The 27,762-nt window shown below is 39.8% G+C and overlaps 1 protein-coding gene across 6 annotated transcripts in view; it reads left to right on the top strand.

The window, feature by feature from the left end:
• LOC122559210 (EGF-like repeat and discoidin I-like domain-containing protein 3) overlaps positions 1-27,762 on the top strand; it is a 204,045-nt gene that overhangs the window by 91,218 nt on the left and 85,065 nt on the right. For 5 of the 6 annotated variants that reach the window (XM_043708601.1, XM_043708609.1, XM_043708595.1 and 2 more), the window contains 3 exons: positions 554-583; positions 9,335-9,463; positions 24,054-24,167. In XM_043708601.1, the coding sequence (XP_043564536.1) occupies positions 554-583; positions 9,335-9,463; positions 24,054-24,167 (273 nt within the window). The remainder of the gene's footprint in view (positions 1-553; positions 584-9,334; positions 9,464-24,053; positions 24,168-27,762) is intronic. The other variant, XM_043708603.1, reaches the window with a different exon arrangement.

The raw sequence follows: 27,762 nt of genomic DNA, 5'->3' as shown, positions 1-27,762 counted from the left end.
TAATGGTGTCGCTGAAGAGATTGAAGAGGAAAGATATGTTACATTTATTAAAACGTACAGGGGAAGCATCTTGTTTTACAATGTGGAAGTGCTGGTGTTGAACTGGGGTGGACAAAATCAGAAGTCACACAACACCAAGTTGTAGTCCAACAGGTTTATTTGAAATCACAAGTTTTTGGAGAGCAGCCCCTTCGTCTGAATTTGTGATTTCAAATAAACCTGTCTGATAACCTGGTGTAATGTGACTCTGATCTTGTTTTATAGATACTGTTTGAAAGCGTATCCTGATAATGGTGTCAGTTATTGAATGGAATGAAATCGGGACTTGAGTTTAAATGTCAAATTGTTTCTTTGCTGCTGTAAACATTTGAAAGTCTGTTAGTTTGACAAACTTGAAATGTTTGTAATGCTGTCTAAATGTTTTTAGATTGGATGCAGCTTCTGATTAAGTGTTGCAAGTATCCATGCATGAGTATTTTGGCTGATAGTTGTACTGTGTACTGTGTTTTGATCATTTCTATCCATTTACTAACTCCATATTTAATGCCAACAGCTGCAGATGGAGAAGAGTCAACTACAGCAGGTGGGATATTGCAAATACCTTGCCCACAGTCGTCATTTCATTTGAATATGCATGCTACCTGTTACATGACAATCCTGCATGTTCAGTTCTGCTCAAGTGTACTTTAATCCACTTTGATTAGAGCTAGTTAAACAGTGTTATGGATTATTAATGGCCACTGGTGAAAATCTAGTTCTAAATTGTTGGGTATATCCTGTGTTAATATCCAAATTGACTTGCATAGCAAACACATTCCTGGTGCAGTTCCTGTTACAATGCTGTTGCATCAGCATCAGGAAAATAATTCATCTATCCAGAGTACTAATGGCCATATTTACGTTTATCTGCATGTTGAATATACTTTTCGTTTTTATGTTCTCCCTCCCACAACCCATCCACCCCTCAAAATATTTGTGATTTCTGGAATGGTTTCCATGTTGCTCTCCTTTAAGAACCCGCACAGGCTTGATTCTTTCAAGTTGTCCTTTTGTTGAGTCCTAACTTGGGTGCTTTTAAAGTATTCTCCATCCGAGCTTGACCTGTAAACCCAAGGGTTTCATTTGGGTTAGAATCTGGCTTTGGTGTATTGTTTCGGTCCATACTCTTCGCCTTGTGCAGCAGCCAGCGTAAAGAGGACGGAGTGCAGTGGGTAAGATTTAACTCATAGTTTGCCTGACAGATATCAACTGTATTTCCATATGATTTTTTGAGCTATGTATTCAATAGATTTATTTGAAATATGTGTCCATTTTTCCATTATTAATTGAGCTGGTACAAGTTGTGACGAGTTCACATTCAGTGAAAGCAATGTAAATAGACACTTACAAAATGATGAAAGGCAAAAGCCGCTTGCTCCAGGAAGAAAAGATGTATTTATTGACAAACCCAAGTGACTTAACTTACAAAAAATACAAAACGTGCTTTGAAACCATGGCAAATGATGAAGTATGAAGTCCTCCATCTATTTTTAATACCCTTACATTCTGGACACAGCCTGACATCACATTTTAAATGGTCAAAGTGCATGTGGGAGCATCTCAGTCTCAGGGTCATTTTGACTGTTGGATTCCTTTTGTTTTTGCAAGGTTTCTCTATCCCAAACCGGAGTTTAGATTCCCCCCGCTCCCCAGCCATGCTATAGTCCTTCTAATTGCTGCATAGCCAATGGTCTCCCTATATCTGAGATACTACAAGTCTACACAGATTGAAGTGTTGACACCATTCGCAATTCAAACCTCACTTACAAGCCTCAAAACAGATCACGTGTGACACAAATGTATTAGTCATTGATCTCACACACCTGTACCCAGATGATTTGAAACCAGTGAAATAGTTAAGGGTTATATGGTATTGCATTATAAAAGGGGTCTTTTATGGCACAGTGGTAGTGTCCCTATCCCTGGACTGGATGCCTGGATTCAAGTCCTAACATTCCAGAGGTGTGTAATAACATCTGTGAACGGGTTGATTAAAAAAATCAGCTGAATACAAAAAAATGCATTATAAGGACCCCAGTTATTGATTGTCCCAAGAAGATGCAGTACAGTTTATTCACATTCAAGAGAAGCTCTGAGTGGAATTGAAAGAGATGAAGTGAAATGGCAAAGTTGACCTCCACACAGATTGCTGCAGCTGCATCTTCTGTGCTTGAAAGGAAGATGACACCAGAAGAGCACGCTTTCATCCACAGCACCTCAATCTTTCATTTCCAAAATGCTGGAAGAAGAATTAATGGCAAATTTTCCAGTGCAAGATTCTTTTCCAAGCTAGATGCAAAACACAGATTCTGGTTTGCAAAAGGCTCTCAACAACTGATGACATTTAGGTTACTATTAAGACTGTACTGTTTTTGAGAGTTTCCATTACAGCTCTTAATTAGCTGAAATATATTCTAGCAGCACACGGATATGACTTTTGAGAATTTGGCTTTGCAAAGCTGACAATATAGTGGTCATGGGTGAAATAAAGGCAGAGCATGACATTCTCATACTGATGACAGCAGCGCAACAATAAGGATTTCCGTATTTAACAAAGCGAAATGTCAGGTCAACATCAGCCAGATAAACCTCTTTGGGTGTATTTATTATGCCATGGAGTCCATTCCAATCCAGGTGAGATCAAGGATGTTAAACACTCACCTTACTGGATGAAGCGGCTCTGCAATGTTACCTTGGATTTTTCCATGACCATGCATTTCTATTGTCATGGATAATAAATCTTTGCAAAGAGAATTGCCCATTGAGGATATCCCCTGTGTATTGACAAGACGTCTTTGATTCTCTCAAGCAAATTCCATCAGCAAAATGTTGCTTAAGCAGTTCTATGACCACAGGAAAACCATGATTCCCAAAGTAGATTATTTGTTTAAAAAAACCTAAGAGTATGCCTTCTATAAGATGAGAAACTGTAGCCTTTGGTTCCCACCCTGATGAAGGGCTTTTGCACAAAACATTGATTTTCCTGCTCCTCAGATGCTGCCTGACGTGCTGTGCTTTTCCAGCACCACACTCTCAACTTTGGTTCAAAAACCCTTCCATCTGCACAAACCAACAATTCCAATAGAGAGTGCACGACATTTCACTCTAGTATTCGACATAATGCAGTTTGTCATATACTTGGTTCACACATTGATGTTCTTGACTGTGAAGTTGGAATGCATTCTGTTCCATTTTGCAGAACAGCTACAAGAGATATGAAAGTTCATTATTCATGGATGATCTGACAATATGAAATATGTATCTGAGAAGATTTATTCATTATTAGCCAAACACAGGTGAACTTGGTATGTCATGACAAGTCACTTTCAAAGGCAAACATGTCCTAATATGAGAAGCATTAATGCCCAAGGGATCAAGTCCATGTAACACCAGGGACAATTGGCTATTGAACACACAAGAGGAGGACCATATGAAGCTAGGTACTGGCTAAGAATGAATCAGGATATTCAATGACTTGTGAATGCAAGTGATGTTTGTCAAATGCATAAACCCCATTAGCAGACAGAGTGTCTACATGATATTCCATTCACACCTTGGACAAAAGTATCAATTGACCGATTCAAATATCAGAATGACGTCTTCACGAAGCCTCATGTCTGCTCCTCATGGGAAGCAATACATCTACGTTCAGCCTCAATCAGTGAGGTATGTTCTAGAATCATCAGCCATGGTTGCAGGGGGCAGCTCTTGTCCCTCAGTCATCATCCTTGTAAGGCATCCAGCCTTGAAATGAACCAGGAACATGAGAATTCTCAAGGAGATATCACTATTGTGGCAACTTCCGGGGTACCTAGTGCAGACGTCGAGGATGTGGTATTGATGATCGCAGATGATTTGCACATTGATGGAATGGAACTTCTTTCTATTGATGAAGTCAGCAGCATTTTGAAACGGTACACTCAATGTGATGTGTGTACAAACTATTGTGCCCCACACCTAGGGGAGACCAGCTATGTTGGCAAAGCCTTCTACCTGGACTACATCACTGATATCATCATGGGGAAACCAGATGAAACAATGTGATTTGCATCAAGAGCAGTCTTGATGCACTTGTGCCAAATTAGGTAAAACACAGCTGGAGGCAAACTCACACCACAGCTTGATGACCAAAAGCAATTTATCTACAGTTATGACATCTGGGTGTGCTTTAGTAAATTCTTGACTACATTCTTTAAAAGAGATGTATTACTTTCACAAAAGTTTCTCTGGTAGTGATTGAGAAGTTTGGAGTTAAATGCTAATTTATAAACATCTCGTGACAGCCGTTCAGAACCTATGACTAATTGTAACACTCCAGGTGTAAAATATTGTTAATAGCTGACAACCTTTAAAAGCAATCAACTTCCCACAAGGCACTAAAATTATGGAATTCTTGTGCCATTTCTCAAAACATACCAAATGGCTGATCGAATAATTGAGACATAATTTATTGCAAAACACATTGCTATTTTACAAGAAAATACAGACTCTTTTTAAACAAATGAAGCACTATCAGTCATGTTTAACTCCAGTAAATTGAACTTTGGGTTGAAAAAATGTCTAATCTGTGTTCACTTCAAATGGTCAGTTCAAATTTTTTCTTGTGCCATATTTTGTTATGTGCTTAGTGTGGGCTAAAATTATGCTGTTCTCTATATGATAAATATTGTTCATGTCCAAAACATACTCTGTATTGTGAGACCGGGGAGTATTGTGTAATTTCTAAAAAAAAAGTTTAGATGTCAGGGATTCATGCAAGCATTTTCAATGTGCTTCAGAAAGGTATAATCAGAAAATAATGGATGTCACTTCACAGAGCTTTATTGAAACTTCTAATAGAATAAAAGAAAAGAAAATTACTCAGTGAGCAGCTAGTATGTGGAACCAACTATCACAGAAAGTGTTTGATATAAAGAGCTTCTTTGCTTTCAAAAGCAAATTTGATAATTCCATGACAGAAAAGGACATAAAAACAGTGACAAGATGCAATGAGGTGTGGGATTGGACTTGCACTGAGTATGAAGAGCAGTAGAGACTAGTACAATGAATGGTCTCTTTCTCAATACATACGATATCATGTGAGACCTGATTGAAAATGTGGGTTTTAAGAAGGAGAGTGATGCGGAACAATTTAGGGTTGTCTGATAACCCCTACAAGGTTCATGGGAATCGCTAATTAATCTTCCTGTGGAGATCATTGTGTATGAGTCCTCAGGGCAACAGGCAATGGCCTACTCAGTTGGAACTAATCACCTGAGCTCAACAAAAAACAGTTATGATGGAGCTCTTGTGGTGCAGTGTAGTGTTCCTACCCCTGGACCAAGAGGCCCAGGTTCAAGTCCCACCTGCTCCAACAGTGTGTAATAACATCTCTGAACAGATAGTTTCAAAAAATAGGTTAAATCTTATTCAAAAATTGCAGAACTGTTTATCCCATCGATTAGCCTATGAATATCACAAGTAGTAGTACTATTTTGTTGTTCAATAATAAATAATATACCTTTCTAGTCAGGATTCCTGAATTATTACAGGTGGGAATTCCAATGTGGGACCTCAGTGCCAGAAAGTAGGAAGAAAGTTCGTACCACATCAACCAAACCTACTTCCTGTGTGACCCATATTAACTTGTTCTTTTGAGCAAACGAGCAGGACACCTGCAGGAAGCAAAAAGGGTTTAATTTGAAATATGCAGATCAAGTTTAATGATGTAATTGATTTGAGAATAAGGTTTCAAGTTGTTTGCCTATCGTCAGAACCTAAAACTGTTAAATTTAAATAGCTTTTCAGCTCATCCATAGAAAGAGACACATGGCAACAAAGTTGAATGGCTTTCTGTGCTGCAGTACCATGGCTAGTTTGCTCATCCAACTTCAGTCCTCACTTTCATTTTAACAAGATGAAAATACCTTGAACCTGTTGGACAATTGCAAAGACTGAGGCCCCTGAAAGCTCAGTAGCAAGGACAAAGTGTGTTTTTCAACTCCTCCTTTCCACATGTCAGGCAGATATTAAATACTGCAGAAGGGTGAGGCTATAAATGCTCTTTGCAGACTTTAGTACAGGGTCAGTACAGACTAGTCTCTTTCCACACTGCTAGGATTCTATAATTCTCTAAGATGCCAAATTTTCCGAAAGCCAGTCCATACAACCATTGTTGAATCCATTTAAAATGCAAGCCAAACATTTCTCTTCTTTGTCTATCCCTGTAAACTATTGCAGTAAAGAGCTACTAACAAATATATATGATCTTATTGGTGAAATATAGTTGTTCAAGACCACAATGCTTTTTGCACTGTTTGAACAAGTTATTAGTAAGGCTTACCTTGTATTTATTTGTTGCTGCCTGCTCATGCGTATTCTACTCTGAAGAATCACATTGCTGTCTGTCTTGTCTTGGAATAGAAACTCATGAAGAACTTCTTCAGTCATCAGCTGGATATTATTGAAGTTGTTAATTTCTATTTAGATTAGATTACATTACATTACAGTGTGGAAACAGGCCCTTCGGCCCAACAACTCCACATTGACCCGCTGAAGCGCAACCCACCCATACCCCTACATTTACCCCTTACCTAACACTATGGGCAATTTAGCATGGCCAATTCACCTGACCTGTACATCTTTGGACTGTGGGAGGAAACCAGACCACCCAGAGGAAACCCACGCAGACACGGGGAGAACGTGCAAACTCAACACAGTCAGTCACCTGAGGTGGGAATTGAACCTGGGGGGGTCTCTGGTGCTGTGAGGCAGCAGTGCTAACCACTGTGCCACCGTGCCGCCCTCTATCCTTCATATTTTAAAGCTTCCCTCTATCCTTCATATTTCTGATGTCTCTCTTTGAGATCTATTTCTATTATAAGTGTAGAGGTTTGTGGACTTAAATTCAGTTTTGCATTATTTTGAGCTTGTGACAATGTGAATATATGGCTCATTGTGAATTACATCTGGCTCTTTGGTGCAAGATGCTTTTGGAGAGATGGGGAAAAAATAAAACAATTAGGAAAAGCAAACTGAATTTGAATGCCTGTAAATCAGTAGAGATGATGAGTAATATAAATTTCTGAGGTACAATATCCAAATAAATAAATGCCTAATTCATCACCTAACTATTAAACTCTCAGCGTAGCTCATAATCTTACGTTAAAAAAACTATTTATAAAAAAATTCAATACTGCATACATTAGAAATCTGAAACACTAAGTTATGTAAATATTCAGTCAATCTTGCAGCACTTATGCTTAGAGATGCTTCCAGCGTTTTCTGTATTGAAAAACAATTCTTATGGAATTCAGGACCAAGAATCTTTAACAAATATACAAAATATACATCAGCGACCAAAACATGTCAGCTTAAGTTAAAATTTACAGCATAAGATTTTTGCAACTTGTAACGTGAGCTCAATAACTTAATTGAAATCCAGTAAGAACTTAAGCTTTGATGCTACAACTGAAATGTTATACAGCAATGTCTACGCATTGCTGAAGAAGGAAACCACAGATATTTCTGTGAGTCAGTTGAGACCTTTTGAGGCCAGGCAAAATAAATGATGATTCAGGACTGAGTCATAGTGAAAGGAATGTCCTTGATTCTGTGCCTGTTGTGTATGTTTTTATGTACTTGGATGAATTTAATTGGGCTCAGCATTCTGACAACTGGGAAAAAAGATTTGGCTGGGATTTGGTTTTTCATAACTAAGCTGCACAAGTTTGATGAGAACAGGACCAGGGCCCATTTCAGTCGCTTAATTGTGAAAGAATGCCATCCTATCTATCTATGCAGTGGTCACTGTTTGGTGTCATTGTCCAAATTAAACATTCCAATTATCAATCAGCAACTGTTAGCATTTACAAGTAATAAAATATTTACATCTACTGCTAAATTAAACATTGACTGGATGCTGCAATGGAATATTGCTAAAACTTTGTTTGCCATCATTGCTCCACTGCAATAAACAGCAACTCTGGAGCTTGTACAAAAAAAAAATAATATAAATGCTAGCCTAGCCGATGATTTTCAGACACTGTGAATAAATACATTTTAAAAATGCAGAAACGGACAGAAATCCAAATAACAGTGTAAATGATTCCACACTCTTTCAAAGATTGTGCTGTTGAGGCCCTCTCTTGCATCTGCATAGTGTGATCCCTAACTGTCAGAAAATATTGCATCTTATTGAATGAGGTATGCCTGGATTTTTAATGGTGTTCTAAGTTTATAGTGTCTGCTAAACTGTCTGAATGACCCTGAAAGCTGTTTGCGTAATGTCAAGTTTCTCCATGATGCCAAAAATCTATAGTTTTAAAAAATTTTAAACTTTGTATTTAGTATTAATAATTTGGATTTAGTATTAATAATTTATTTTGTTATTTGGAACTTTACAATAAAAAGGAAGAATAATCAATACTTTTAGTTTCCTGGTTTATTATCTTTGAGAACAGTTCTATGTGTTTGGTTGATAACCCACTTGCAGAAATCTCTGCTGCTGGATTCTTCAAGATTTTCTTGAGTTGTCACTGAAGTCAAACTGACTTTTGAGAAGATAAATACACACTGCAGAGACTGATAATTATTGTGGGTTACTTTCTTCAGGGTCAGTAAGGAACTCTGTTGCTTTACCTATTCAGCTTAAACAATTTTAAATTATTGTTTTTAAATTAAATGCTTTGAAACTTGAATAAAAGATATATCATCCACACTTGACCATTGTGGGTGTCATCAGCATTTTTGTTTTAATGCACATACTTTCCTGTTTTTTCCCCAGTTTTGCTCCATTATTCACCCTCTCACCTTCCCATGCCACCACCATCTCCTGACTACCTTAAGGTTGTGACAACTACTGACTCATGAATCCATAGATATGATCACCCTTGTTACTATACTAACATGTTCATTCTGTAATGAGACACTGCTGATGAGTCCGAGCCCACCCTCCTGCAACATTCACACTCATGCACTTTGACTAGACTAGACTAGATGACTAGATTCCCTACAGTGTGGAAACAGGCCCTTCGGCCCATCCAGTCCATGCTGACCCCTTTAATCAAAGACTGGGATTAGAAACCAAGTCTGGCAGTATTTTCAAGCTTATCTTTAAAGGCTGCATGTAGTTTCAGTTTGTACAGAAATTGTTGCTTGTGCGTGAAGGAAAAAATGTAATCTTCATCAACTTGTCCTTCCTTGTTTTATGCAGTAAAATTAAATTTGTGCTTTTTAGGAAACTGGCCAGGGAAAAACTAGAACAAGCACTTCATGAATGCCATTCATAATTAATAATTTTTTTTCTGTTATACAGGAGCTTGCCAACCCAACCCATGTCATAATGGTGGGATTTGTGAAGTGAGTGATAATTACCGGGGTGATACATTTGTCGGATACATCTGCAAGTGTCCTGATGGATTCAGTGGAATTCATTGTCAGCATAGTGAGTCCTACTCCAGTGACTTATATTCTTTGGAAGAGGCCTATAGGGTAATGTGCTGGTAGAGGTAGAAAAATATACTTAATACAGTGGGTAAAAGCTAAACATTTTCTTTCTGATTTTATTACTTTAACATATAATTGTTGAGAATTACTTGTTTAATTGTTCTGTTTTATTAAACAGAAGTAAACTAGATTAACATTAATAAATAATGGCTGTGCCTTTTTATTCAAAGTGCCTCCTTTAATTTGAAGATGTTATCTTAATTCACAGAATAGATATTGTGCACATTATCACAAAGACATCATGTCAGCTAATAGCAAGATGTAATAAATGTTGCAAATGTGAAGTAAAAACAGAAATTACTGGAAACTCTCAACAAATAAGGCATGTTCTTTGAAGCTGACATGCTTTTGAATGAGAGGTTATTTAAAACCCTCTTCTAATGACAATGGGGTATGTGTGAGGTTTTAGTTAGTCAGGGGGAGAATTAGCACCTTCTGCCATCTCCATTTGCCTGAAATAGTGTTTAAGTCGGCTATCTGTACGGAACAGCAAAGTGCTCATTCATATAATGAAGTTGCAGCCCAAGGATACTATTTTAACTGTGTGATAATGATGGTTCCAAATTGAACAAAACCTGATGGCACTTCTGCCTGCTTTGAACAAAGAGTGATCCACTTATTTCCAGATCCATTATAAAACACTTCAGATGTTCTAAGTGCATCTAAGAATGGGCACTCTGTTATCATCAATCCTGTTGTATGGTAATAAGGGCAGCTGAGAGTTAAAGTTGTCCTATAGATTCATTACCAATTCAAGTTTTACCCTACCAACATTTTCATAACTTTATAATCAATTCACCCCATGCGATGTTAAGAAACAGTTGGAGGCATTGGATATTGGAAAGGTTATGAGCCCTAACAACATTCCAGCAATGGTACTGAGTATTAGTGCTCCAGAACTTGTCACTCCCTTAGCCAAGCTGTTCCAGTACAACTCCATCACTGGCATCAACCTGACAATGTGTGAAAATTATCCAGGTATGTCCTATCTGTTCAAAGCAGGGCAAATCCAACCTAGGCAATTACAGCCTCGTCAGTCTACTCTTGATCATCAGTAAGGTGATGGAAGGTATCAACAATAGCTGCTCAGTGACGCACACTTGGAGTTCTGTCAGTTTCTTATCTCATTACAGCCTTAGTTCAAATATGCACAAATGAGTTGCCAGAGATGAGGTGAGACTAACAACCCTTGATATCAAGGCCACATCTGACTGAATATGGCATCAAGAAAACCTAGCAAGACTGGAATTAAAGAGAAATTGGGTGCACAAGCTCTGCTGTTTGGAGTTATGCTGGCATGTAGGAAGATGGTTGTGGATATTGGAAGTCAGTCATCTCAGCTCCAAGATAATTCTGTAGGAGTTCCTCAGGGTAGTGCCCTAGGCTCAACTACCTTCAGCTTCTTCATCAATGGCCTTCCCTCCATTATAAAGTCAGAGGTGGGCATCTTCACAAATGATTGAGCAATGTTCAACACCATTTGTGACTCCTTAGATACTGAAGTAGCCTGTGTTCAAATGCAACAAGATGTGGACAATATCCAGGTCTGGACTGGCAAGTGGCAAGTAACATTGCATCACACAAATGCCAGGCAATGACCATCGCCAATAAGAGGTTGTCTAACCACTGCCCCTTGACATTCAATGGTGTTACCATCACTGAATCTCCTATTATCAACATCCTGAGGGTTACCATTGATCAGAAACTCAACTGGACTTGGTGCATAAACACTGACTATATGAGCAGGTTAGAGGCTAGGAATACTGCAGCGAATAGCTTCTCTCCTAACTTCTCAAAGTCCATTCACCATCTACAAGTCACAATGCAGGGTAATGACAAAATACACCCCACTTGCCTAAATAGGTGCAACTCCAAAAATATTCCAGAAGCTTGAGGGCGGCATAGTGACACAGTGGTTATCACTGCTGCCTCATAGCACCAGGGTCCCAGGTTCAATTCCAGCCTCGGGCAACTGTCTATGTGGAGTTTGCACATTCTCCTGTCTGTGTGGGATTCCTCTGGGTGCTCCAGTTTCCTCCCATGATCCAAAGATGTCCAGGTCAGGTGAATTGGCCATGCTAAATTGCCCATAGTGTTATGTGCTTTAGTCAGAGGGAAATGGGTCTGGGTGGATTACTCTTCTGAGGGTTGGTTGGGCCGAAGGGCCTGTTTCCACCCTGTAGGGAATCTAATCTTTATACAATCCTGGACAAATCAGCCTTCCTGCTTGACACCACATCTACCAACACTTACTCCATCCACGACCAAGGTTCAGTAGCTGCAGTGTGTGCTATCTTCAAGATGCACTGCTGATATTCACCACAGATCCTTAGACAGTATTGCCCAAATGCATGTCCATTCCCATTTAGAAGGACAAAGGCAACAGATACATGGGAACACTACCAACTGCAAAGCTGAGCTCAAAGGCAGCACGGTGCCTCAGTGCCAAGGACCCGGGTTCGATTCCAGCCTCAGGCGACTGTCTATGTGGAGTTTGCACATTCTCCCTGTGTCTGTGTGGGTTTCCTCCAGGTGCTCCAGTTTCCTCTCACAGTCCAAAAATGTGCAGGTTAGGTGAATTGGCCATGATAAATTCCCCCTTGTGTACGTTATTAGTCAGAGGTAAATGTAGGGTAATGGGTCTGGGTAGGTTACTCTATGGAGAGTCGGTGTGGACTTGTTGGGCTGAAGGGCCTGTTTCCACACTGTCGGGATTCCAATTCTAATTCGAAAAAAAGCTACTCACCATCCTGATTGGAAATATATCACTGTTCCTTCACTGTTGCTGGGTCAAAATCCTGGAATTCCCTCCTTAAGGGCATTGTGGGTCTACTTACAGCAAATGAACTGCAGCTCCCCACTACCTTATAAAGCTGAAAATGTGTTGCTGGAAAAGCGCAGCAGGTCAGGCAGCATCCAAGGAGCAGGAAAATCGAGGTTTTGGGCATGAGCCCTTTTTCAGGAATCCTGATTCCTGAAGAAGGGCTCATGCCTGAAACGTCGATTCTCCTGGTCCTTAGATGCTGCCTGACCTGCTGCGCTTTTCCAGCAACACATTTTCAGCTCTGATCTCCAGCATCTGCGGTCCTCACTTTCTTACTTCCTTATAAAGGGCAACTACAGATGAGCAGTAAATGTTGGCCATCCAGCAATGTCCCATGTCCCATGTGTGAATAAGACAAAACATTTTGTATAAGTCCAGCAATGAGATCATTCTTGACTATCAATTAAATGGTCATGGCTTCGAGCCTCATTTCTGAGAGTAAAGGAAACACTTAATTCAATAATTACAGTTGATTTTATCTTTAACGACACTGTGGATCCCAAATTGATGATATGGTCATGGCATCCCCTCTCAGCCAGACCTTGGAAACATTTTTGTTGAAGTCCATGAGAAAAGTGTCTTCAAGGGAATGACCCCTAACTTCCTATTCCTTGCATGTTTCCAATATGTAGTTGATGTTTGCTATGTTTGAATCACAGTTCTTTCTTCCTACCTTTGCTTGTCCATTACCCAAACTTTCTACTTTTTTGTCATCACAAAACCTTGATTCCATCATTCTGAAGCATTATTTTATGCTCAATGTGTGTTTGATATCTTTACTAAAATACAGCATTGAAAGATGAGCACAATATTCACAAAAGCCTAGCCAATGATTTGTAGAAGCTTTGCATTACCTCTCTTCATTGATTTACAGAGTTAAATAGATTTCAAGCAACTGATGATTGCTAAATCATTTGGATCAAGATTCATCTTTGAAAGCTTGTAGTTTGAAGTGGAATCAATTAGCCCATTAGTGCCAGCAGCCTAGCATCACTGTGTTAGAATGTGTTGTACATCAATTTTGTCACATTTGTTGAATGTGAAATGTTCCCTTGACCATGAAAAAGCTATGTTACTATTATTTATGAAATTCCCATGGAGGGGTAGCAGACTCACGTGTTCATGACAGAACAGAATTCTCCTATATCTTTGCTATGATACTGACATGGAAAATGAATGAACATTTATGGAAACTAAACCTTTTCTCCAAATTCTTTATCTATAGTTTTTCCTGCTTTTATTCTGTCAGTTCTTATTTTCATAACTTTGACAAAAACATTTTATGGGTGAGAACATTGTTGCTTGAGTTTTGATTTTACAATGAGCTAAACTGTTTAAAGTTGCCTGTTAAAAAAGAGAAGACAGTGTTTTTGGAGAAGACAGTGTCTGATTATTTAGATCTGCAGGCTTCCAGGTACAACTCAAGACAATCTACTATTCAATATTAGGTAATTTAATGTAATGAAGATTTATAGCTCTGGTATGTTTTATATGGAGCTCCAGTCTAGCCCTCAGAAAATAACTGCTTAATATAAGGAAATAATTCAAACAGCACTTTTTCTAAATTGATGAGTAAACAATGGTAGTAATTTACATTTTGATTTATGTTCCTGGCAACCCCGTAGGTCACTCAAATTAATTTTACAGCTATTTCACTCAAAATATTGTTTTCTTTTTCCTATTTATCACTTCTTATTTAAGAGGAGAACAATATTGAAGTTTCTTTCCCCAATTTTTACTTGAGAGGAGAGCAATATCGTAGTTGGTTTTATTTTCATCACGTTAGTAGGTGGATTGATGCAAAATTATTCCATTGTACATTTGCAATTAGAAATCTCTTCCATGCAACTTAAAGATCTCATTTTAATTCGATTGTTTTCATAGAAGGGCGCAAAATGGTGAGATCCCCATGGAGTATGCATGATATCCTGGACTTGGTTTTGTAATATGTTCATAAAAACAATTTCTATCCATCATGTTTCATGGGAATACAAGAACTCTTCAAAACTCAGTGCTAGAGAATAAATTTGTGAGGGTTCTATCCTCGAGTCTCATGATACACCAGTAGTGGTACCACTGGATTAAAATGAGACACCTGGAAGTAGAAATTTGTGTACAGCCAAAGTTGATGGAAACCTAGCAACAACAATAACTTTTGTGCTACTGCAGATGGAGAAGATCCTGGTGAGTCTGGGAGGGGACTGGCAGCAGCCCATATATTCAATATGATCCATTTCTGATTCTCCTGCCTCCATATTCAGCTAAATGGGAACCAAAGAATGAAACTGAAAATAGGAGACTATTACGCTCTTTGTTCTAATGCCAGCTCTTTATTGTAGATATCCGTGGTATTGTACCTAGCGGTACTGCCGCTGGACTGTTAATCCAAAATAATGTTCTGGGGACCTGGGTTCAAATCCTGCCACAGCAGATGGTGGAATTTGAATTCTAATGATGACCATGAATCAATTGTCGATTGTCTGATTCACTAATGTCCATCAGGGAAAGAAACTGCTAATCTAACCTCATCTGGCTTACATGTGTCTCTAGACCCACAGCAATGTGGTTGACTCTTAACTGCCCTCTGAGCAACTAGGAATGGGCAGTTAATGCTGGCCTAGCCAGCGATAGCTTCATCCCATGAATTAATTTTTAAAAAGCTGTTCCACTAGTTATTTCTCTTAGCCCTGATTTGTTTTCCTCTTCAAACATTTATTCAATGTTACTATTTAGTCCGCTTTCATACGTCCTGCAGGCATTGTATTTCAGGTCACAAAGTTCACTATGTAAAATGTGTTTGCCTGTGTTCCCTCTGGTTTGTTTGTCAATCGCATTAAATCTATGCCCTATTTTCTGTTTTCCTTTCTACCACTGAAAACCATTTTTTTCTTACCTACTTTATCAAAGCCGTTCATGATTTTGAACATCTCTATCAAATCACCTTCCTGTCATACTTCTCAGCTTAGAGTCATAGAGATGTACAGCACAGAAACGGACACTTTGGTCCAATTCATCATGCCGACCAGATACAGTTACACCTGTCAGTACTCGGCCCTTTTCCCTCCAAAAGCTTCCTATTCATATATCCATCCAGATGCCTTTTAAATTGTACCAGCCTTCACCACTTCCTCTGGCAGCTCATTCCATATACATACCACCCTTTGTGTGCAAAAGTTGCCCCTTAGGTCTCTTTTATGTCTTTCCCCTCTTACCTAAACCTGTGCCCTCTAGTTCTGGACTCCCCCACCCCAGGTATGAGACTTTGTCTATCTATCCAATCCATGCCCCTCATAATTTTATAAACCTCAAAAGGTCATCCCTCAACCTCTGACACTCAAGGGAAAACAGTCCCTGCCTATCCAACCTCTCCCTATAGCTCAAATCCTCTAATCCTGGCGACATCATTGTTAAATCTTTTCTGAACCCTTTCAAGTTTCACAACATCCTTCCAATAGGAAGGTAACCAGAATTGCATGCAATATTCCAAAAGTGGCCTAACCAATGTCCTATACAGCCACAATTCTTGTACTCAATACCCAGTAAAGGAAAGCATATCAAATGCCTTCTTCACTATGCTATCTACACTTTCAAGGAGCTAAGAACTTGTTCTTCAAGGTCTCTTTGTTCAGCAACACTCCATAGGAACTTGCCCTTAAGTGTATAAGTCCTGCTAAGATTTGCTTTCCCAAAATGTAGTACCTCGCATTTATCTAAATTAAAATCTATCTGCCACTTCTCAGCCCATTGGCTCATGTAATCAAGATCCCATTGCAAGTTAAAGTAACCTTCTTCACTGTCCTCTACACCTCCAATTTTGTTGTCATCTGCAAACCTACTAACTATACCTCTTAAACTCACATCCAAATCCTTGTAGCACTCCACTGGTCACAGGCCTCCAGTCTGAAAAAAAATCGTCCACCACCACCCTCTGTCTTCTACCTTTGAGCCAGTTCTGTATACAGATGGCGAGTTCTCCCTGTATTCCATGAGATCTAACCTTGCTAACCAGTCTCCCATGGGGAACCTTGTCAAACGCCACACTGAAGTCCATATAGATCACGCCTACTGCTCTGCCCCTCATCAATACTCAAGTTTGTGAGACATGATTTCCCACGCACAAGGCCATGTTGACTATCCCTAATCAGTCCTAGCCTTTCCAAATACATGCACATCCTGTCCTTCAGGACTTCCTCCAACAACTTGCCACCACCAACGTCAGACTCACGGGTCTATAGTTCCCTGGCTTGTCCTTGCCACCCTTCTTAAACAGTGGCACCACGTTTGCCAACCTCCAGTCTTCTGGCACCTCACCTGTGACTATCGATGATACAAATACCTCAGCAAGGAGCCCAGCAATCACTTCTCTAGCTTCCCACAGAGTTCTAGGGTACACCTGATCAGGTCCTGGGAATTTATCCACTTCTATGTGTTTCAAGGCATCCAGCACCTCTTCCTCTGTAATCTGGAAATTTTTCAAGATGTCACCATCTATTTCCCTCCATTCTATATCTTCCATGTCTTTTTCCACAGTAAACACTGATGCAGAATACTCATTTAGTATCTCCCCCACCTCCTGCAGCTCATCACAAAGGCCACCTTGCTGATCTTTGAGGGGCCCTATTTACTCTGTAGTTACCCTTTTGTCCTTAACTTATTTGTAAAAACCCTTTTGTATTCTCCTTAACTCTGTGGCAAAGCTATTTCAAGTCCCTTTTTTGCCCTCCTAATTTCCCTCTTCAATATACTCCTCCTGCCTTTCTACTATTCTAAGGGTTCTTCAATCTTTCTGCATACTTGACCATGCAAGTAGACAGGGTGGTGAAGAAGGGACATGGCTTGCTTGCCTGTATTGGTCAGGGAATTGAGTACAAGAGTCAGGATGTCATGTTGTAGTTTCATAAGACTTTGGTTAGACCACACTTGGAGTTTTGCATTCAATTCTGGCTGCCACCTTACTAGAAGGATGTGGAGGCTTTAGAGAAGGTGCAGAAGAGGTTTACGAGGATGCTTCCTGTATTAGAGGGAATGAACTATAAGGAGATGCTGGAAAAACGTGGGTTGTTTTCTCTGGAGTGGCAGAGGCTGAAAGGAGACATGATAGACGTCTATAAAATTGAGATGTATAGATAAGGTTGATGGTCAGAATCTTTTTCCCCAGAGTTGAAATGTCTAATACTGGGGGCATGTGTTTAAAGTGAGAGGGGGAAAGTTCAAAGGAGATGTGGGGGACAAGTCTTTTTTACACAGAGTGGTAGGAGTGTGGAACGTGCTGCCAGCAGGGGTGGTGGTGGAGGCAAATATGTTGGGGGCATTTAAGAGACTTTTAAATAAGCACATGAATATGCATAGACCAAGGGCAGGTAGAAGGGATTAGTTTAATTTAGCATCATTTTTGGCACAACACTGTGGGCTGACGCATCCGTTCCTGCACTATATAGTTCTGTGTTCTATAACTGAAATCCCTCATCCCTAATTCCATTCCAAATGAATTTTAAAACAGATAAATGTGAGGAACTAAATTTTGGTAAGACAAATACGCAAATCACATGTTGCTTCGAAATTCCTTCCACAGTCCAAAAATGTGCGGGTTAGGTGAATTGGCCGTGCTAAATTGCCCGTAGTGTTAGGTGGAGGGGTAAATGTAAGGGAATGGGTCTGGGTGGGTTGCGCTTCGGCGGGTCAGTGTGGACTTGTTAGGCCGAAGGGCCTGTTTCCACACTGTAAGTAATCTCATCTAATCTAGTCTAAAATGGATACAGGAGCTAATGAATTTTAGTGGGGAATACAAACATACAGGTTAGTAAAAATAGCAATGAGCTTAGTATGGCTATTTAGAAAAGGTGAGACATGCACTAGAGTTTACTTCTAGAGGGATAGAATTGTGAAGTGGAGAATTTTATGCAAAACTGATTATGCCTTGATTATTTTGAACAATTCTCTTTGCTGTAGTACAAAAAGAATATAGAGGGATTGGAGAGGATGCAAGTATGATTCACAAGGATGGCCTCAGAAGTATGAGGCATACTTATCAGGAATGGAATACTCTCTTCAATTGAGAAGAATGAAGAAAACCTTCAAAGTCTGTCAGGTTTTGTAGTGTGTTTCCCCTCGTGAGGAAGAGCAAAATATGAATATTAAATGCTTACCAGGAAATCAAATAGGAAATTCAAAGCAAACTTCTTTATCCAAAGTATGAGATGAAATGAGATGCATACTATAGATACATCTAATTGGAGGTTAGATTTGTATTAAAGGGAAAAGGAGGTTTATACCAAGAGTTAAGTGATGAGGAATTGGAAAAGACCAATGTGGAGTATAAATCCAGCATGGCCTGATTGGCTGAAGGTCTGCTCTTCGCTTTGTGTTCTAAATAATTTTATCGATTTAATTTGAGTAAATCTTCTCTGCATTGCCTACATGATGTTGAAATCTTTCCTAAATTCTGAAGCCACAGGTAAAATGACACTCAAGCTGAGGCCTAAACATATTTGATAAATCTTTAGCCTAATTCCTCAGCTTCACTATCCAAAATGCAACTTGTCTTGCCAGCATTCAAGCCTATGTGCATTCTTTCACTATCTTCTCCATTCATCAATGTCTTTTCAAACTATTATTTTCTTTCTGTTGCCTCTCCTCATTCTTCCAGAATAAAATGGTTCCCTTCATATCTGTGTTACAAATTTAATTTAGCTTTTTATTCATTCATTCATTCACGGGATTGGGCATTGCTTTCTAAGCAATCCCTAATTGCCCACAGGGCAGTTACGAGTACACACATTGCTGCAGGTCTGAAGATTTGTGAAAGCTGGATCTATATTGTTGGCAGCTTCCTTCCCAAAAGACACTGGTCAACCAGATGGATTTTCACAATGACCAGGAGTAAATACATGGTTGCATTAAGCAGTGTCTGTTCATTTTACAGTCTAGGTCCTTTTAAGTTCTATACCACCCCCTTATTGTGTACAAAACTTCCAACTTTAATATCTGCACAATTTGAAAATAAACCCTGCATATGCAAGTTCAGATAAGTCATTTATTACAAAGGGACACAGTGGGTTGCTTGAAAAAAATGACATTAGTGGGAGAGGTAATATGAAGAACAGCTGTTCACCACTACTCTCTGCTTCCTTAACTCAATTTTTTTACCTCATGACCACTGTCTCTTTCATCCCTTAAGCTTTCATTTTGCAAGCATATCTTTTATGTGGAACTTGTTGAAACATCTTTCTATAGCCCATGTAAAACCACACCCACTGCATGATCCTCATCAACCCTTTTCTGTTACTTCATTACAGGTGTCTTTCCTTTAATTTCAGAGCCTTCAATCCTCTCTTTAAAGCTATTTTCAGGGCAAGGAAATAAACTGCAGCCTGTCTGACCAGTGTCACGATGCATCAGGGTCCAGTTTTTGTCTTGAAACTGAGGTCCAGCTCTGCATGATTCTGGAGTGCACTGGCAGTTTGGCCTCTAATGTTCTCTTGGCACGTGCTGCATTTAGATGTGTCCATTCCCATCTCTTTTTTTTTCTCTGTCTTCACAGTTAGGGGAGGATTATGAGGCCGATCAACCACTTTCCTGTTAGTAACACACCAGTAATCAGCTTCCTCTCCTTTCTTCTCAAGATGTGTATTTAAAGATCCTTCCTGTTGTCAATGAATGAGCCTGAGCAATGAGCCTGGGATCAGATGCAGGCCTTTTTTAAAAGGTTAATTGACGAAAAATACTATCTAACTACCTAGAAGGGCATTTATTGCCCATTCTTACCAGCCTTGATGGTAGTGGTAGTGAGGCATCTAATGGATTCATTGCAATGGACAGTGCTATAAGAAAGCGAGTTCCAGGGCTTTGATCTAATAATGATGATGGAATGTTAATATGTTTCCAAGACAGGATGGTATGTGGCTGAGAGGGGAACTTGCATGTGAAGGAGTCCCCATGAATCTGCTGCCCTTGTCCTTATAAATGAAAGATGGCTCAGGTTTGGAAAGTACTGTCTAAGAAACTTCGGTGAGTTGTTGAAGTGCAACTTGTGGATTGTACGTACTGCTGCTACTGTGTGTCAGTGGTGACATTAGTGAATGGTCAGAGGCTAGGAATCCTGTGGTGTGTAACCAGCCTCCTGTCTCCCCAAAGTCCATTAAAAAGCACCATTCAGGAGTGTGATGGAATACTCCCCACTTGCCTGGATGGGTGCAGCTCCAACAACACCCAATAAGCATGACACCATCCACGACAAAGCAAGCTGCTTGATTGGCATCTTATCCACATTCAATATTCACTTCCTTCACCTTTGCCAAGGGGCAGCAATGTGTACTATCTACAAGTTATTTAGATTAGATTAGATTACCTACAGTGTGGAAACAGGTCCTTCAGCCCAACAAGTCCATGCCGACCCTCCGAAGAGAACCCACACCGACCCATTTCCCTCTAGCTAATGCTATGGGCAATTTAGAATGGCCAGTTCATCAGACCTCCACATCTTTGGACTGTGGGAGGAAACCGGAGCACCCGTAGAAAACCCACACAGACACGGGGAGAACATGCAAACTCCACACAGACAGTTGCCCAAGGCTGGAATTGAACCTGGGTCCCTGGCGCTGTGAGGTAGCAGTGCCCATATACCACAATAAATTGCCACATTTCCTTCAACAGCATCTTTGAAACCCAAGATTTCTACCACATAGAATGACAAGGACAGCAGATGCATGGGAACACCATGACCTCCAAATTCCATTTCAGATAGTATGCAAACTTGACTTGTAAATATATCGCTGTTGCTGGGACAAAATGTTCGAACTCCCTTCCTCACAGCACTAAATGTGTTCTTGCATCCCAAGGACTGCAACTGTTCAAGAAGGCAGTTCACCACTTTTCCAGAGCAATTAAGGAGGGGCAATAATTGCTGCTTTTGCCAGTGATGCACACATCCCTTGAATAATTTGAGAAAACAAAAAGAATGAGGGTCACCTAGCTTGGTTGGCCCACTCAGAACCAACACCATTCTTTTTTACAGGTTCTCGAAACATTGGGCTGAATCCATCTCCATTGCATTAATTCTGCCCAATGTCCTTATTGTTCCTTCCGTCAGTAGTTCCAAACAGCAATACAGATTAACTGGTTGGGGATCAGTTTCATCTTACTCGTGCCTGTGATGAAAGCTAGATGAAAAATTTGTTTGATTCCATCATGGGATGTGAGCATTGCTGGCTAGGCCAGCATTTAGTGGAAGAATCCCATTTATGGGCGCAAGAGCTTTTGCAGTGATAAGCCACATACGCTTAAAACCTCAAATGTTAAGTTGTCTACTAATCTGAGTCTAGTTTGTTTCAAAAGGATCACTTAAGGCAGTATCTAGAAATTCAACGAGCCCAACATACAACAGCTTATGGCCCTGAGCAATAAAACATAGATAAATACTGCACCATTCCAAGCCAAAAGTTATGTTTGAATTCTGCTTTTATGTTCCTTGTCTTCTATTTTGAAAGCAGCTCATGATGCACTGGGCCTTTGCAGTAATATAGGAAATGGTTTCTTTTATATTTGACCAAAGGATCTGAATATGTATTCTCTTTGGAGATTGTTGCCTAAATTGCAATTATATGTACTGCAAGCGAATATTGTCAGTATTTGTCACCTTCACACACATACAAGTGCAATTAACTTTGTGTGCAAGAATGCTGCTTCATCAGAATTGTACAGTATGCGATTTAGCCAAATAAGCCACTTATTTCTGTGAATAGTTATTTTTATTAGAGAAACATACGCAAGAAACAAAGCATGCCTTTGATATTAAAACTATTTGTCAATGTAACGTAAGGCATACATAAAAAGTTATCCAGGAAATAAACTGTACTTTATAGATAGTTTCACTAGGATAACTTAAAAATACTTCATGGCTTTTAATAATCACTATCAGAGTGATGAAATACAGTTACTTCATATTCTCGAAGTATTAGCACAATTTGTGGTCCCAGCAGATTTGGGATCCTTGATCACAGCAAAACTGTCAGTGCAAATTTTCAACAGACAAGCGAAAGCTGGGTTTATGGTTAGGATGAGGACAGAAGAGGGAGGGAGTCTGTTTTGTGGAGAATTATGGTTTTACGTTAATTACGCGAATCTGGGGGTATGCTAATTTGTAAGAGCAACACCTGACCTTCTTACCATTTTACATGCTCCCCTGAACTGTCTACCACTTTACAGTGGTCAGCAAAATCTGTCAGGCAGCCTGCCTCCACTTCGATTTATTCAGGCCTGGAAGTGGCCAACTAATGCTGAAGGGTTATTGGACTTGACATCTTAACTCTGTTACTCTGTTCATAGATGCTGCCACACCTGCTGAGTTTGTCCAGCATTTTGTTTTTGTTTGATCCAGTTAAGTACCTCATTCTCTTTCTGCGCAATTTTAGCCTTGGCACAGGAAGGCCCACATCAGATGGATAGCACAGCAACTTTACATCTCCGGGACATATGCACCAAACAACCCCACCGCCCAGTGGCTGAACACTTCAACTCCCCCTCCCACTCCACCAAAGGCATGTAAATCCTGGGCCACCTCCACCACCAAGTTCTAGCCACCTGACGCCTGAAGGAAGAACACCTCATCTTCTGCCTTGGTACCCTACAACCACACGGGATAAATGTCAATTTCACCTGTTTCCTGATCTCCCCTCCCCCCAACTTATCTGAAATCTACCCCTCCACATCGGCACTGTCCTACCTGTCCATCTTCCTTCCCATCTATCCACTCCACCCTCCTCTCTGACCTATCACCATCACCCCCCACCTTCATCTACCTATTGCCTTGCCAACTACCTTTCCCCTAGCCCCACACCCCTCCCATTTATCTGTCCGCTCCTTTGAGTCCCCCCAATATTCCTGGTGAAGAGCTTATGCTTGAAACATCAACTCTCCTCCATGAATGCTGCCTGACCAGCTGTGCTTTTGCAGCACTGTACTTATTGTCTCTGATCTCCAGCATCTGCAGTGCTCATGTTCTCCTGCTTTTACTGCATGGCTGATTAAGCGTGGCAGAGTGGGGAGGAGATTCCTTATTGGGAGCCCACATGTCTCTGCTTCCTCTCTATTCGAGGAACATCCTCAAAATGAAATAAAGCCTTTTAACCATCCCATCCCAGCCTCTCAAACGCGCCCTTCTCCATGCCTCACTCACATCACTGTAAAATGCCAACTAAGCCCTGCTAATTAGCCAGACTTACCAGCCTTCTCCACCACCTTGTATTCAGGGTCCACTTGTAGTCCCAGTAGTGGCTGGAATTACAATTTAGTTGGAAGCTCTGTAAGGTAGGACATTTTGATGGGGACAGAAACCTTAATCTTAGTAATTAACACTGTTTTCTGTGTAAAATAGCTGTAGGCATCCAATTGGTGTTTTAGTCAGGGATTGGGAGCTTCATGCAGGGGATACAGGACTCTTTAAAATTCAGCTTGACAGGGTAAGATGTGTAAGGATGGGACATATTAACTGATCAGTTAAAACAACTTGCAAATCCAATGATGCTATTGATTTTATTTAATTTGTAACATTTGAGTCAGAAGTAAATAGCCTTGCTTTGAATAAAGCACATGCTAATTGTAACAGAGCAAATGACAATTAGTAAATATTTATGTTTAAACGATGTTATGTTTTATTATAAGCATAGATAGTACTTTGCTGAATAATTTTTGTTCTTTGTCCTCCCAGATATAAATGAATGTGAGTTTGAGCCCTGTAGAAATGGTGGTATTTGTACTGACCTCATTGCAAACTATTCCTGCGAGTGTCCAGGAGAATTCATGGGCAGAAACTGCCAATACAGTAAGTAATGTGCTTTCTGAATGATTAATATTACCTACAACATCTAGAAATATTCCAAAAATAATATGACTTTAATACAGTAATAGTTGTTCTCCTGTGAAAATCAAGGCCAAGTTTAGAATTCAGACTAAGTAGGTTTAAGAATATGGGGATAATTTGATTGAATCAAGAAGTTGGATCTGGAAATGAATTACGAGGCCAATGAAGAAAGGGGAGAGACGTGGGGAGACAAAGAGTGTTGACAGAACTTCAAAGTTAAGACATTGCTTGACTGACAGTTTATGTCGATCAACCAAAAAATATTGGACACCCATCATAGACCACCATAAGGTGTGAGAGAAATAGATTGTAGATAATTGAGGGGTTTTCACAAGCAAACTATAATAACAAAAAACTTTAATCAGAAAAAAGACTGCATGTAAAAGAAATCTAGAGATGATCAGAATTGGAAAAAAAAGTTCTTATTTTGAGTGATTTAAAGCAAAAATCTGACCCTGAATTGGAAAAATCATTATCCAATGATAATGTTTACAATCAAATGTTTTGCAGTTAGAATTTTCAAAAGGAAACCTAATCAATTGTTTGAAGATGAAACAGCAGATTAGTGGAAAGATAATTATGCATGAGATGAATATGCTACTAATTAAAAACAAGAATAAAGGGACTGTTTTTAAACCCACAGTTCTGTAGAAAATTTAAGAGATTTGAACAAACAAGTCTGCTAATAGAGATCTATGATAATGTTCAGTACAGAAGAAAAACAAGTTATGGCAATGCAACAAAGTAAAAATGAATATTAAAAGGGGCCAGAAATTGTGAAAAAAGGTGGTCAACAGGCAAGGATGTAAAAACTTCAAAAATGTTATTACGAAGAAAAACATAGTCAAAACAATTGTCAAACCACTTAGAGATGAAGTTGACAGCTGATGGATTTCACAAATAGCAAAGGTTTTACTCTGTTCTCACAACAGAAAATGAAGGCAGGGTGGAGGACGATGTAGAAGACAATCTAACTGATGTAGATAATGACATACTTACGAGGAGTTAAAGTTGATAATTCATTAAGCTCAGGTCAGCACACACCCCAGAATACTGAGAAGTCTGTGGGATAATAGCATCTGCCAACCATAATTTTTCAAAACCATTTTGAGAAGCATATCAAATGAAAGGGATAGAAGGTGGCTAATTCTACACTGCAGTTCAAAAAAGGCAAAATAATTATTTGTATAATTATAGACCAGTTAGCCTCACTTGAACAATTTGAAAACTGCTAGAGACTATAATGAATGGTTATTTAAACAGCATGAGCCAATCAGGGTCTGGTGACATGGATACAGAAAGCTCGTCTGATAAGCTGACACAAATTTTAGATCTCTGTCACATTTTCTATTGTTTTTCATCTACATAAATAGTGGGATGTTGAAAATTTGAGGACAATATTTTAGACAACATGGCTATCTGAGGTAAAATCCAAGAGGTATAAACAAGCCAGAGGAGACGGACGATATGTGGTAACTTAAATAAATCTGAAATTATACATTGTTTGATAAAGATCAGCCAACAGAAATATTTCCTAACTGGTAAATTTTCAGTGGAGAGGAAGAATAGAGAAAAGTTGAAGAAACCTAAAAGAGGTAAAAGAAATTCTAGATTACATATTACGGGATTGAGATGCACATTTTCCTTTTGAACAATGTAAAGCATCTGTAATAGTCAGCAAATCACACATCATTTGAGAAAAAAAAAATAATCACCAGACGTTTTTCTTGCTTTTGTCTCTTGGCCAATCCTTTGATATGTTTATGGTATATACCATGTTTCACAAGCATTTAAGCATGTTACAAACAGTGACAAGCAATCATTTGCTACTGACTTGTATGATCTTGGGAATATGGCCTTTCCCATCGTCTCAGGACCAGACATTGAAAAAGAATACAATAACCCTCTTATTAATCCCAGGAACAAACACGCATAAACAATAATATGAATGGGACTATTGAAACTATTATCTTACAGACACAGAACAGATTAGCCAGAGATGAAGTTATATCTTATCAAAAAGGTCACGAGTTGCATCAGTTTTGTTTTGCTATTGTTTTTTTTCCATAGTTTTTTCATTAATATAATGATGCAGAAAACAGCTTAAATTGTGCCAATTCAAATACTCTTAAAAAGGACCTCATGTCCAAGAATCCACTGTGACAATCAACCCTGCTATTTGCACAAATCTATCCTTTTGGCTGGTATAATGTTGGACTTGATATAACATTGCAAAGGAGGTAATTACCCAGGGACATTATTGCTGGACTGTTAATCTACAGGTGAAAAGTGTGGTGTTGGAAAAGCACAGCCAGTCAGGCAGCATCCGAGGAGCAGGAAAGTCAACGTTTCAAGCATAAGCTCTTCATCAAGAATGAGGGGTTGGCCCAAGGGGGCTGAGAGACTAATGGGTGGGGGTGGGGCTGTGGGGGAAGTGAGCTGGGAATGCTTAAGGTAGATGAAGATAAGGGTGAAGATGATAGAGTCATAGAGATGTATAGCACGGAAAAGACCCTTCGGTCCAAGCCGTCCATGCCAACCAGATATACCAACCCAATCTAGTCCCGCCTGCCAGCACCCGGCACATATCTCTCCAAACCCTTCCTACTCATATACCCATCCAAATGCCTCTTGAATGTTGCAATTGCACCAGTCTCCACCATTTCCTCTGGCAGCTCATTCCATACACGTACCAACCTCTATGTGAAAAAGTTGCCCCTTAGGTCTCATTTATATCTTTCCCTTCTCACCCTAAACCTATGCCCTCTAGTTCTGGACTTCCTGACCCCAGGGAAAAGACTTTGTCTATTTACCCTATCCATGCCCCTCATAATTTTGTAAACCTCTATAAGGTCACCCCTCAGCCTCCGACGCTCCAGGGAAAACAGCCCCAGCCTGTACAGCCTCTTCCTGTAGCTCAAATCCTCCAACCCTGGCAACATCCTTGTCAATCTTTCTGAACCCTTTCCAGTTTCACAACACCTTTCCAATAGGAAGGAGACCAGAATTGCACACAATATTCCAACAGTGGCCTAACCAATGTCCTGTACAGCCACAACATGACTTCCCAACTCCTGTACTCAATACTCTGACCAATAAAGAAAAGCATACCAAACACCTTTTTAACTATCCTCTCTATGTGCGACTCCACTTTCAAGGAGCTATGAACCTGCACTCCAAGGTCTCCTTGTTCAGCAACACTCCCTAGCACCTTACCATGAAGTGCTGAAAAAAAGGTTGCTGGAAAAGCGCAGCAGGTCAGGCAGCATCCAAGGAGCAGGAGAATTGATGTTTCGGGCATAAGCCCTTCTTCAGGAAACCTTACCATGAAGTGTAAAAGTCCTGCTAAGATTTGCTTTCCAAAAATGCAGCACCTCGCATTTATCTGAATTAAACTCCATCTGCCACTTCTCAGCCCATTGGCCCATCTGATCAAGATCCTGTTGTAATCTGAGGTAACCCTCTTTGCTGTCCACTGCACCTCCAATTTTGGTGTCATCTGCAAACTTACTAACTGTACCTCTTATGCTTGCATCCAAATCATTTATGTAAATGA

Source organism: Chiloscyllium plagiosum, chromosome 2 (genome assembly GCF_004010195.1).
Source record: "Chiloscyllium plagiosum isolate BGI_BamShark_2017 chromosome 2, ASM401019v2, whole genome shotgun sequence".
Classification (NCBI taxonomy): domain Eukaryota; kingdom Metazoa; phylum Chordata; class Chondrichthyes; order Orectolobiformes; family Hemiscylliidae; genus Chiloscyllium; species Chiloscyllium plagiosum.
Note: the sequence above shows the minus strand (reverse complement) of the source record. Positions and strands in the feature narration are given on the sequence as shown.